We start from the raw sequence: 13996 nt of genomic DNA on the forward strand, positions 1-13996 counted from the left end.
TATTTTGTTGCTGAGCAGAATATGGGCCGTTGCATCCAGAGTGATTAGGCACTTTAAAGTGGTTGTAAGTGGGTTTGTGCGGCGGTGAGCACTGCTTACCTCCGGTTACAGTTTCTTACACTCATTTAGCTTCTACTTTGCTTAATCTGTGTGGGCAATGCTTACCCCCGCACAAACGCACTTGCACACGTTTACTGCTGCTTATTTGTGCTTAGACCTGCTTACTTGTGCCTTATTCATTATGACACTAACACTTTGCATGTGCATTTCATGCAGTACTCCAGTTCACATTTAAATGTTATTATATAGGTTTTATGGCAAAACAATGTAAAATTATGTTCATATATAGATTTCCCATGGAAAATGATTTGTGCTGCAGTGGGACTCGAACCGGGAATACCTGTTCGTTAGGTGGATGCTCTAACCACTGCATTATTGCTGTGCTGCTTCATTTGCATATATGTTCCTTGTTATCCTCTTCAGCCTTTTCCAGCTGCTTTAACCATAGCTAAGCGATGGGCAAACCCGCGCACCTTCAGTTAGCTGTTCTCGGGGTTTTAAAAAAATAAATACAAGGGTTTCTTCGTTTTATTTCAGTGTACTGTTGCTGTTGAACACATGTGGACTGTTGGAGATATGCGGTCACCTAGTAGTGGTTTCACTCATTTATTTACACTTTCTTCTGTTCTCCTTTGCAGGGGCATGTTTATTCTGAGAGCTCTGCTCTCAGACATGGCCCCTGCACTCATCCACACTCAGTGTAGGATTTTGAGCTCCGGTGGAGCGCCTTCATTATTATGCATGGCGCACTACTGTCCTCCTCTTAAACTGCCGCTTGCATACAGGACTAGTTTAGTCCTGCACGGCAGATTAGTGAATCCAGGGGTTTAATAGTATTGATGATATTATTGTAGTTTTTGTAGACTAATTCATTGTTATCCTTGCATAAGTCCTAGATATTTTAAGTTAGATTCTTGTTTCCCTTTGATGTGATCCCCCTTAGTTTGCAGTTCTTTTTTTTTATTTAAAAATAAAAATTTTGATTTTGATTTATTGAAATGGAGTCCTGAAGACCTGTGAAATTTGTCAATTAATATATCTAATTCTTCTAATGTCTCTTTTGTATTTGATAATGTTAATAATATGTCATCAGCAAATAGCATTATTTTAGAATTGTATTGTTCATAAACATCTATTCCTTTGATTTTTATATTGTTACGAATTGAATCTGCCAATATATCAATAGCCAGAGCAAAAAGAATCGGTGACATGGGACATCCATGTTTAGTGCCTTTTGTTATATGTATAGATTCAGTGGTAAAAGGACCTAACTTGACATACGCTAAATTATTTGTATATATATTCTTTAGGAGATGAACAAAGGATGCAGGAAATTCATGTAGCATTAGGATTTTGAATAAATAGTCCCAATTTAGGGAATCAAAGGCTTTCTCTACATCTAAGCCATTTATGAGTTTCTTTATTAACATAATCTATAAGAGAAATTATCATTTTAATATTGACACGTGTATGTCTGATATATAAATCCAGTTTGATTATTATTTATTGCTTTGGATAGTGGAATTTTCATTCTGTTAGTTAATATTGTCATAAATATCTTATAGTCATTATTTAATAATGATCTAGGTCTATATGAGGTACAGAGGTTTGGGGACTTGTTTTCCTTTAGGAGTGGTGTGGTTAAGGACCATCTCCAAGAGGGTGGTATTAAAGCTTTTGACTGAATTTCTAATAGAGTTTTATGGAAGAGGGATAGTATCTTTGAATGAAAAAGTTTATATATTTCCATAATTATGCCATCTGTACCTGGACTTTTATTATATCTGTAATTTCTTTGTAGGATATGGGTGCTTGTAGATCTAGTTTTAATATTTCTGGTATATTTTTATATTGAACATTTTTTATCTAGATTTAATTGATCGATATGTATATGTTCTTTTTGGATATGTTCCATACAGTGATTTCTATAGACATCAAGAATGTCACCTATATCCGAGACATTTTTCTCTTTCTTTTCATGGAAGATACTTTTAATGTTATTAGCTTTTGGTTGTATTTTGATTCTTGTGGATAAATCATGTAGATATTTGGGAGAAGTGCCAAAGGTATTCATTTTTAATTTATGTGTTAGAATTTCATTCTAGTTATTGTTTAATACTTCTTTCTTTTTCATCTCCAAATGATTTAGATTTTTTTCAGCTCTTACTGACAAAAGTTTGGATTGTAGATCTAATAATTCATAATCTAATAATTCAGAATCCCATTCTCTGATTTTTTTTTTATACCAAGTTAGTGTTTTACCATATATGTAAGCTTTTAATGAGTCCCATATCATTATTTTATTTATCTCTGTGGTGTAATTAATATCTAAGAACTGTAATTCAGATAATAACTTTGGTTTGAACTCTTTGAATTTAGTTGTATATGTTGGAATTCTGGAGTTAAAGATTAAGGTCTGTACCAATTTTGAAGTTGTAGTGTCAATGAATTGTGGTCTGAAAAGGGGCAGGGAGTAATTGAGAAATTAATGAATTTAGAGTGTAAGTCATGGGCAGCAAACATTTTATCTATTCTAGTTTGGGTGCCATATCTGTGATCTTGATGGGAAACCAACAAAGATTTATCTTCTTTAAATTTGAAAGTATCCACAAGATGACATGATTCTATCCACTTGTTTAAAGCTTTTGATACAGCAGATGTATGCAGCAGTCTTGTATTTGTAGTTTCAAAAATATCAAGTATACAATTAAAATCTCCTCCTGATGTTAATTTGCCTTTATAATTAATAGAAATGAAATCCAAGTGTTTTTTAACAGTTTTTGTTCCAATGCCTGGGAACCAGTGTAGATTGGCTAGGGTCCATATTCTGTTTTTATATTTAACTATTACTAATGACATAAGGCGGTGGTGGTGCTGCGGTAGCGTTGTCGCCTCACAGTAAGACGCTGTCCGGTTCGATTCTCAGCTAGAGCATCTTCTGCGTGGAGACATGTGTGAATGGCGTACCTTCGTTGAAGGTTGTGCGTCAGGCCTGGCAAGCCGGTACGTAAAAATCAACTGCCAGTCATTAGCAGACCGGAGTTCCGCTGTGGCGACCCCTAACCGGGAAAAGCCGAAAGACACAGACAGACTAATGACATAAGGCCTTCTTTATCTACATACTTATAAATGATTGCTGGGTTAGTCACATTTGTTTTCCATAAAATTGTTATCTCTTTTGACTTTGCCTTATAAGTGGATTGTGCCAATGTCATATATTCTTTAGAATTCCATTTGTAATTGTCATTTGTTTTGAAATGAGTTTTTTGAAGGAAGACAATTTGTGCTTTGTTCAATATTTCAGTAGATTTAATCTCTTGCTAAGATTGTTTAAGCCATTGGTATTTAAAGATAATGAAGTTAAATCCATCTTAGGTTATTTAGACTATGTATTTTTTATTTTATTGTGACTATTAAACATTTTCCTCTGATAACTATAGAAAGTATATGTTTGAACTTTTAAAGGAAATTATCAGTTTTATACTTTGAGTGTTTACCAATAAAGTTATGTTTTGGTCAGGCATACTAAAAATGTTTTTGTGAAGTAACAAATTTAAATTAATAAATGTTAACAAAACTAAGATCCGCACTAGCCATAGAATGAACATCATTCCTGATCTGATGGATAAACCTAAGTCCATCAGATTATCCCTCATACCTTGACAATCCAGAACATCTGAGCTCCATAAATTGAATTATCTTATGGAGAATATTTGTAATAGGAATAAGCAATATGTTGTGGATGTTATTCTAATAGTTAGACTTACAGAGCAGTCGATGGCAAATAAGGTAAGATGTTCCCTCCCACACTGTGGCCATCAGCAAGATGTTTGGTTAAAAAGGAGAGCATAACCCACTGTATCTTCAGGTATTCTTCTCAGGCTTGTATTTGGTTCTCACTTGATGACATTTTTTTCTGTTATAGTCTAGTTGGCTGCTTTTACCTCCTCCTCTAAGGATTACCAGTTGTAGCATATTTTCAGAGTAAGAGAAGAGAAGGTGTTTTGATTTATGATCACTCTAAAAGTTTTAGCAAGTCAACATTTTTTAAGAATATCTAAGGATCTTAAGGCATGCATTAACCCAAAACATTAGTGGTTCTGATGCAGAAGGTACCATTCCCACCATGGTTGGTGAACCTGGTTCTGATGTCTCCCCCCATTAAAAATAGGAAGTATCCAAAAGCTTAGGAGGGACAGTTGCAGACTATCCTTGACAAAGCAAAGTGGTCTGATAACCATGTCCTCCCATGTTGATATATATTGGATTCCCCTGGAGTGATACCAGAAACTAAGCCAATTATTAAAATCAGTCATTTCCTGTTCACACTGTGGCATCATCCTGTGTTAAGTAGAATGCTGCTCAGTGCATGGCTTGTACCTTTCTGTGACGCACATTCAGAAAGATCCATAATGTTAGTTCTCATTAAGTCCATTGAGGTATGCCTCAGGGTGTTTACTCCCACATTAACTGTGATAGAATCATATCGGTACCTGGGGTGCAGTCATGTGAGTGTGTACATAATATTGCAGATCCTGTCTCTAGATAGGCAACTAACCTTTATCATCTTGTCTAACCTGGTGAGTGGTAGTCTGTGTGTTGCACAGTGGGGTCCCTAATGACAAGAGTATTAGGTAAAGCATATGCTTGCCTTATGGGTTTTGCTCTTGGGGGATCATTGGGTATAGGCTTAAGTGAGATGTTTGTGTGTTTAAGTAATTGCTGAAGAGCTGTGTTGCTGTTATGCATCTTTGGAGGACTTTGAGATTTGGGAAGGTTTCTTTTAAGCACCTCAACATAAGATCTCTGTGGTGTGAGCTGTAAATGGGACAGATGTAGTGTGGGTATTCTTGACAACCTTGTTTGTAGTAAAGATTTTTGCCTCCAAGGAAGTTGAATATTTACATCTCTCGCATACTATGTTATTTTCTTTAAGGATTAACTGGTTACCTGAGAACATGAGACAATTGCTACATTGCCTTAGGATGTCCAACTCTACCAAGCTGGCCACAGAAAACATTAATAAATTGCATGTCCATGCTGTCCAGTCATGAAGTAGGGTGGACAGTTTAGGATTAAGGATTGGGTTTTAATAGGGGCCTTCTAGGGTAGTTTATAGGGTTAAGGCCAAGATATTATATAGTGCTAGGCTATGGTAGTGCAATTCTATGCACAAGCTAGCTGCTGTAAGCTTAATTCTCTACAATGTCATGCTGTTTAGCAGGTATGAATGGTGTATGTTTTATCTTTATCTTTCTGTCTTTGCTTTGCAACCGGAGTAGTTTTTTGTGCCGTCTGCTGAGTCACTTTCCAGATGCTGGTAGATCGCCTCTAATGCCTTATTCTTTGTTATTATTATTACAACTACTGCTCTCTTAACCTCTTTGTTAGTCAGCTGGTATTCCTTCTTAGCCAGGCCTGTCTTTTCTACCTCCCACCTTTTCCTGCACGCCTTCATTCTTTTGATAACTTCCTAGACTTCCGCATTGCACTACCAGCTTTCCTTATATACCTTATTTCCATACCTGGCTTGGCCACTTCTCTGTTCCATAGTCTTTACACATGCTGTTTTGTGATACTGCCATTGTTCTTGGACAACACCTAACTCCTCTTCTTCCTGAGGTGCTAGAACCCAGAACATTTCCTTGAACTCTTGTGCTTTCACTTCAGTCAATTTCCAGGTCTTCAGCCTAGTCTGTGTTGGCATTAGAGCCTTCTCTGACCACTGCTTGCCACTGACTGTGGCCACCAGTGGTTTAAGCTGGGGGCTAACTGTATCACTGGGGATGACTTTGCAATCTGATTCTGCCCCCATGTGCTTTCCTTACTAGGAGGAAGTCTATCTAAATTGCATGTTGATCACTCCTGTATGTGATCTCGTGACCGTCTCTCTTGGTGAATTATGTGTTGGCTACCATTATGCCATTTGCTAGACAGAAGTCTAGAATTGCCTCTCTTTTTTTCTTGGTACCCCACCCATGAAGACTGAGGCATTTCTTGTATCCAGTTCTGTCTGATTGATGGGGATACATTTACATCCTTTTTCCATAGTCCAGTAGTCTCCAGGACAATATAAAGAAGATGTGGTCTTCCAAATAAATGGGGGGTTAGACTAAGACCTTACAGTTGTATAACATTTTTCTTTTCAACATGGACACACAATAGAAATAGTTAAGGGAATTCTGAAAAAGGAAACTGTAGGCAGAAGATTTTTTTGATTTGTACCAGCACAGTTAATTTTATGAAGACTGTATCCTGTGGCCTGTATTTTAGGCTGTCATTCTTGGATACTAGGTACTGGATTATAAGTGCACAATTTCTATGCATTTTAATAAGGTATTTGTTAGTACTGACTGTTCTCTCTTTCTTGAAAAAACTTAATTAAATGCATAAATGATGGAGAAATCAGTTACTGATGATTTAGGATAATGAGTTCAGTCCCTGTAGCTCGTTAAGACAACCCCAGAAATGTGCTCTAGAGCCACTATTATTTAATGCCCAGAGATGTCATTTTAAATCCTTGCTAATGCAGTGGTATAGTCCGAGTATGCTTATGGTTTCATAACTAAACATTAGCATATAATAGTGTAAATATCACCTCAGGTCTATTCTAAAAAGGCTACTTACTAGCCTAGTGGGACTAACCTGGTCAACAAAGGATAAGTAAAAGTTAGAAGTTCTGAGTGGTCAAGTGATACTAAAATGAACCTCAAGACTGGTAAACTTGGATTTGGTCTGGTTGGTGGTAAAAGTCTCTGTAGATGAATGCAAGTGTCTTAATATTTTTGAATGATGAAAAATATGCTTTTATTAGCTTGTTATCACTGCATGAAAATCAGTAGGCTTTCTTGGTGGATTTTAGATTTGGCGAGTGTAGAAGTTCTGGTATGTTTGCCATGTCTGTAACGCTTTGGCTTTAACCCATATAGGATATATATTTTAAATCTCAAGGTCCACTAAAGCAAAGCTAATTACAGTGAGTCAGTCCCCAGGAATCTGGTAAGGTATAGTGGAATATTCATATATAGTTGTGCATTTGCTAATACTGCAGAGATTTAACTGTTATGTATGAAAGATCTGTCTAATGAAATGAAAGCCTCTAATGTTCTTTTTCTCTGTTTGTAGAAAGTTTTGTAACTTTTGCCTGCTCGAGAATGTCCTTGTCTATTTGCTTCTAATGTTCTTTTTTTCTGTTTTTAGAAAGTTTTGTAGCTTTTGCCTGTTCGAGAATGTCTTTGTTTACTTATTCTATATTAACTTTGTTTCTGTAAAATTAAATATTGAAACAGAAATTACTTCTGTTTGACTGCAGATATTAATATTTATTGCACATATACAGAATCTTTGTTTAACAAATTGCTGTTCATTCCATATAATGTGACCACATATTAATATTTCACAAGTTTATTTTAAGTGGAGTGAATTTTTGTTCTTATTGTCTTTTTTCAGGGTTATACATTTGAAGAAGATAACCCTCTCAAAGACCACCCACATGCATTTGAGGAAGGACTGAAACGGCTTCAGGAGGGTGATCTGCCCAATGCAGTGTTGCTTTTTGAAGCAGCTGTACAACAGCAACCAGAGCACATGGAGGTGAGATGATGGGCAAACATATACCTGATGATGTTAATGAGGGATGTGTGACTGTGCATCTAGTAACAGTTGGAAAGGTAAAAAAGAAGCCTCTTAGTAGTTGCACATTTGTACACTGGGAACTGATGCTTGTGCTTACATACTGGAAATATATGGTGGTTTTAGCAGCAAACACAGAAGAGCCAAGTCTACATCATACAGGAGATTAGTATTCATTTTTTAACTGGTAAAACCCATTAGGTGTAACGGCCTTTTTCAAAGGCAGCCCAGGAGCATACATCTGTTAAAGTGGCTTGTCTTTAGTTTTAAAAGTAAATTCAGATAGAGACTGAAGGGGAACAAACCTAGGGCTTGTGGGAATGATGATGTTATAGTAGTTCATGCCCTTAATCTCTCACACACACAGCTATATATGTACATACAGATAATATAATATATATATATATATATATATATATATATATATATATATATATATATATATATATATATAAGAATGTTTAAATATGTCATCTGTCTGTATAGGTAACAAAATGCCTAACTTACATTTTTGAGATCAGTACGTTACCAGCGTTGGGGATCATGCTGTTACCTTGATATTGTGCAATGTTAAGAGTTGGAAGATATAATTAACAGGGAGCATAAGGGGCTTGTTCCCCTGCAAAAAAAAAACACATTATTTTTAGTTGCATGCTCCAAGTTTGTCGCTGAGAAAGTGCTGTTCACTGTCAGCTTTTTTTTTTTTTTTTTTTTTTTTTTTTGTGACATTAATGACATCACCATTTAGATGTTTGGATATTTTTAATCCCCCCCCCACACACACACACACACACGTTCAACAGTTTTTTTTACATAGGCATGTGTGTTTATATTAGCAAACATCAGAGCTTTAGTTACCAATATCAAAGACCCTCTTGTTTGAGAGAGGAGGGGATATAAGCAGCCCAGAAAAGTGTTAGGTTGTACAAGTCTTTCACTGGGTAACTTAAGTATGCAGTCTCATAGTGGTTGTCACAAGAATTTGCAAATATATGGCAGTCTGCTTTCTGACTCACCTTTTTTATTTTTCCTTTTGCAGGCCTGGCAGTATCTTGGTACGACTCAAGCAGAAAATGAGCAGGAGCTGGCAGCCATTAGTGCCCTGCGCAGGTCTGAAAGCATCCTCGTTCTTTGTATTTATTTTGCAGTTTGTTGAAACCTGCAGTTACTTCTAGTACTGTTTCTATATTTTACAGTTTGATTGCAGGATGCTATTTCCACTCAACAACAGTGCACTTCTAAAGTGTTTAGATTTTTTTTTTTGTCCTCCATGCAGGGTATGGTTTTTCTGTATAGGTCAGTTTATAAACCTTTGTGTTTGGTTTGCACGACCTCTCTGTCCCCCATCAGCAGATCAGGACATCCCCAATACCTGTCCCCTCCCCTTCTCTCTAGGGGACAGGTCATCACTGATCATAATATGTTAACTAAATAATAACAGAAGTTAAAGTTAATATGGTATAGTATACAGTGAGTTTATCCGATCAGTTATCGCATTTTGAATTGTGCCTGTAGACATGTTCTTGAATAGGGTTTCATCTTGGAAATTAAATCTCATCATTTTTATATTGCAGTTGTACTGAGTGACATTTGCATAACTCAAGAATCCAAGATCGCTAGGATAAGAAGCAGTTGTCCCAAGGCAGAAAAGGGAGAAGTAATAGTAGAAGCAAGTGTAATGAATGGGGTCTGTGTGGTGTTTATGTGGTGTTATGTAGGGGAGCAGCATTAAGTTGACTAGATGGAAAACTAGTATTCGGTGAAATACCAGGTAGAAGATGCAGTAGGTGAGTTCTGGAGTGTGACTGGATCAGCACAGAATGTTTGAGTAGCAGGTTGTTACTAAGCTGTACTGTGCAGGTGCGTCAAGACAGATCTGCAAATTGAGGTATATTGATGGAGCAATACCAAGGCCAGACTTGCTCAAAGACAAACTAAGTGCGCACATAGAGTGCTGTTGTCACCCCTCTGGTAGAAGTGCCTTTTGAATATTTATTTATTTCTCTTAAAGTAGAGAAATGCAGCATTTCTTTACTTTAAGAAAAATAAATAAAGAAGTACTTGAAAAGTAAGCCTACCAGGGGAGCGAGAGAACTTCCTTAGAGAGAAGGTTTGTAGACTTGGCTAGATTTATTTGCCTTTTGCCCTGGCCCGACCATGATCGACCTAGACAACAAAAGTAAGTAGATCAGGGATAGAATATGGCAGGAAGTTAACAAATTTTAAAATGTCTGGAATAGCCACTGCCAGAAGAGAAAGCTGAAAAATACCTCTCAGCTGTACAGATTTTTCCTCATATTGTTGGTCCGTTTTTCATAAAATTGTGGTTTTCTTGCACATTAGTGGCAAATCATTAAAGACTGAAGTTAGAAAATAATGTCAGGCATTTGAGTTTGACTTCATACCCTATGCTAACACAAAATCTGTTATTCTATCAACTTTCTAAGTTTGTAAGAGCAATATTTAAAAAGTGCCCCTATTTTTGTGCCTTTGTTCCACTTTTATTTATGCCTTTGTCCAGATTTCTTGCTCTAAGAGGTTGAGAGGTATGTTGAGGTGGTATTTTTTTCCCTGTTACTGGCAAACACCTAGATTTTCCATAGTTTTTAGCTGTCCCTAATTTTTGCAGAACATTGCCTTTTCTGACATGCTTGCCTGGCTGCCCCTTCAATTATTTTGATTTTCTGGTAAAACTCTGTGGCCACAGAGCAAGTAAAATATCTTCTGCATAGAAATGCAAGTTTGTCAGCATTTGTACAGCTGAATACATCTAGAATATTTTCTCTTTAGGGCTGCAGATGTGGTCTTTTAATTATAGTGTAGTGCATTTTAATACTGTGGGGATTAAAAGAGCAGTTCTTAAATAGCCAGCTGTGCATGATGGCATTGTTTACTAATTAAAATGCGGATTTGTCCAGATGGGAAACTGCAAGGTGGTTTCTTTTGATGTCTGTGTTGTACTGGATTTGAAGACATTTGCGATAGTAACAAGAGTACATGAGCACAGTCCTTTGTATGAAGATTGAAGGGACTTTGCCCCCTAGAAGAACATTCTTCAAGTACCATTTTGTTAAGAGGGATACAGTACTCTTAATGTTACCTAGAGGGTACAATTCTGTAATCATTTTCTTCTCTTTCCTCACAATCAAACATCAGTTTATAAGGGTCTATATCACTTCAGCGAAAGCCCCTTTACGCGAATACCCATACATCGACCCCCATACCTTGAACCGCGAAAATCCCGAAAGCACTAAACCATGAAAATAAAATATCGAACTGCCATAGTTGGCCAACCCCACCACCCGCTACTTAGTACCTACCCAAACAAAATAAGTAAACCACATACATACACTAACCAAACCCTACAGACATACACCCAAACAAAAGAAATAATCCACATACATACATTTAACAAAACCCTACTTCCAACACTACACTAAACCCCACATACACAACTAAATATGCACTATCCGTAACCCCTCCCTAATCCTAAGGTCCGTAACTACCGCACACTTCCCCTACAGGCATACACCCAAACAAAATAAATAGCACACATACATACACTTAAAAAAAAAAAAAAAAAAAAAAAAAAAAAAAAAAACTACACTAAATCTTACATACATTACCTATCTATGCACTTACCTTAACCCAAATCCTAACCCTAAAGTTCTATCTATTGCACACTTGCCTTACGGAGCTATACCGCAGATGGGCCAATCAAAACAAACGGACATTTTGGAATTTGCGGTTTTGGACATTCGCGGTTTACGTACTTCGTGCAATATAGTTCGACATATTTGTATTCGCGTAAAGGGGTTTTCTCTGAAGTGATGTAGACCCGTTTATAAAGGTGGCCATCTTTGAGGGGAGGATAAGTTTGTGTGTGACAGCAAATATGTTATGTTCTGTTTGTTTTTTTCAGTTTTGTCCTAGTCTAGCATCGGAGGATTACAAAGACAGTGGTTGTCTTCTCAGGGTAGGGGATAGGAAGCTTGCTGTATATATATATATATATATATATATATATATATGTGTGTACATATATATATATATATATATATATATATATATATATATATATATATATATATACACACGACAGCAGCAGCTTGAAATGACTGTGGCCATTCCTGACTTAATTTTTGTCCCAATTTAACACCAGAGATGATACACAGAAAGTGACTGCCTTTCTGGGGGGGGGGGGGGGGGTTGAATAACCAGTTACTATTCTCAGATATAATTTATGTATCCTCAGAAGCATTTCTTTTTGTTTTGTTTTTTTTTTTTTTAATTTGGATGCAACTCCTTTCTTCCATGAAATAAGAAAAAAAAGTAAGATTGAATTTCTTTCCTTGTATATATTTTTTGATTTGGACATCATTGTATCAAAAGCTTGATTAAAAAAAGCTCTAAAATACACCTGTGTAAACCTGCGGCTTCTGGGTGCCTAGCATTCTCTGGACCACTGGCTTAGTTTAGTTGTTATGTAGTTTTGGTCAGTTGGTATGTGATGAAAGGATGTAGGAATAAGCAGAGTTTCATAGCAAGTATGAATTACTTTCCTGAATCGTTATTTTCATTCACGCCATCATTGCATGAAAAGGTTGTGTTAAAAAAAAAAAATAAAAATAGAAAAAGAAAAAAGAAAATTCTAAAATGTACCTCAGAGTATCCCCCCTGGCTTCTAAGAGTCCAGCAGACCCCAAGCCCTCTGCTTAAATTATTTCTACTGCAGTTATTACAGTATATTATTTGTCATTTATGGTATCTTGAAAGGAATCAAGGGATTCAGAAAAAAAACTAAGTTGAAGAACAAGACTGAATTTCTTCCCTTAATCATGATTTCTGTTCAAGCTATCATTGAGTGAAAAAGTTGTTTAAAAAAGTGTAAAGTGCATCTCAAGAGTCTAGAACCCTAATGCTTGATGTGTTTGTTTCCTCCACAGTTATAGTGTTGTCTTGCCTGCTTATTATGTTTTAAATGATTGTATACATGCTGGAAAAAGCAACTGAAGAATAAGACAAATTGTGATAAAACGGACAGGAAAAACCCACCTGGATGGTGTGAGTAGGCAGGGATGAGGGGCAGCAGGCACAGGTACAGGTTGTTGGAGAGGTGTGGTGGAGTCCTTTATCTAGGGTACCAGTGTTCACCTAACGCCAGTCCTGAGCAATACAGTTAGAGGATGAAAAATATGATGGTGGAAGGAATTAGAAGGAGAGAGCAAGGTAATAAGTTTGAGAGTACCGGAGAAGAATAATTCATTTTCAGTTTGGTGGCATTCTGCTGTTTTACTGAGTTTGGCACATTTCTAATGTTTCTCACATTCCCACACTAGGGAAGCTGCTGTCTCCTGCTGGCACATACCCTGACATCACATCTTGACTTATAGAAGCACCTAATCAGAGCCTACACCACTCATTTTTTATGCTGGTCACATAGTTCAGATCTTGATTTTGAAATTCTTAGTTAAAAGTTCCCAAATTCCATTGATGCGACACCCGAGATTATTCCTGCAGTCACCAGATCTAGCCAGGACCTATATTAGCAAACACTTTTGCCAGGAAATCTATTGTAAATGTCAGTTTCATTGCTCAGCCACACACAAAAAATTAAAATTTTTCAAAGCACTCAGGGAATCTGTGTGCACAGAAGATTAAGGCTATGGAACCGTTAACAAGCTGATTTTTGTACTTTGTGGTTCAGTTCCCACATCCACTGTTTGCCCAGTGTGTGACTGTGAGCAATCATTTAATGAGACAGTGCTCTGGGGCAATAGGAAAACCTGGCTAGATTCACCAGTTGTCTGCTGAAATGCGAGCCCTGTAACTGCCTATGAAAGTTTACCTGGAAACCTGACTAGATTCACCAGTTGTCTGCTGAAATGCAAGCCCTGTAACTGCCTATGAAAGCTTACCTCACCTGTCTCAAAATGAGGCTATGTAGGGAGCCCAGAGCAGAGGCGTAAATGACTGCTCTTCATGTTGCTATCGACCTGTGCCAAAACAGACAAAGAAGGTGAAAGATTCAAACAGCAAATATCGATGCCATCCCACTAATATATATATATTCTTTTACCCTTTATGTGGCGTTACAGTCCTTATCAGTTGTGACCTGTTCTTTGCCTTATGAGTTAAATTTACGCCATTCGATAGATGAGAAAAGGTGCTTCCTCAACAGCCATCTTGGGTATGCTTCTCAATATGTTTGCATTTCCTTTCTCATAGTCAAGCTTCTGAAGCATACTGCTTCTGACAGCTGGTATAGAGTTCACCTTCAAGTCCTCCAGTGCAGATGTGTTGA

General features: G+C 37.0%; 1 protein-coding gene across 4 annotated transcripts in view; it reads left to right on the plus strand.

Annotated features, from left to right (window-relative positions):
• PEX5 (peroxisomal biogenesis factor 5) overlaps window positions 1–13996 on the plus strand; it is a 672311-nt gene that overhangs the window by 430027 nt on the left and 228288 nt on the right. For all 4 annotated transcript variants that reach the window (XM_044062012.1, XM_044062007.1, XM_044062008.1 and 1 more), the window contains 2 exons: window positions 7510–7653; window positions 8732–8802. In XM_044062012.1, coding sequence (XP_043917947.1) covers window positions 7510–7653; window positions 8732–8802 — 215 coding nt within the window. The remainder of the gene's footprint in view (window positions 1–7509; window positions 7654–8731; window positions 8803–13996) is intronic.

Source organism: Protopterus annectens, chromosome 2.part1, assembly GCF_019279795.1.
Source record: "Protopterus annectens isolate FY-2018-M chromosome 2.part1, PAN1.0, whole genome shotgun sequence".
In the NCBI taxonomy this organism is placed as follows: Eukaryota; Metazoa; Chordata; order Ceratodontiformes; family Protopteridae; genus Protopterus; species Protopterus annectens.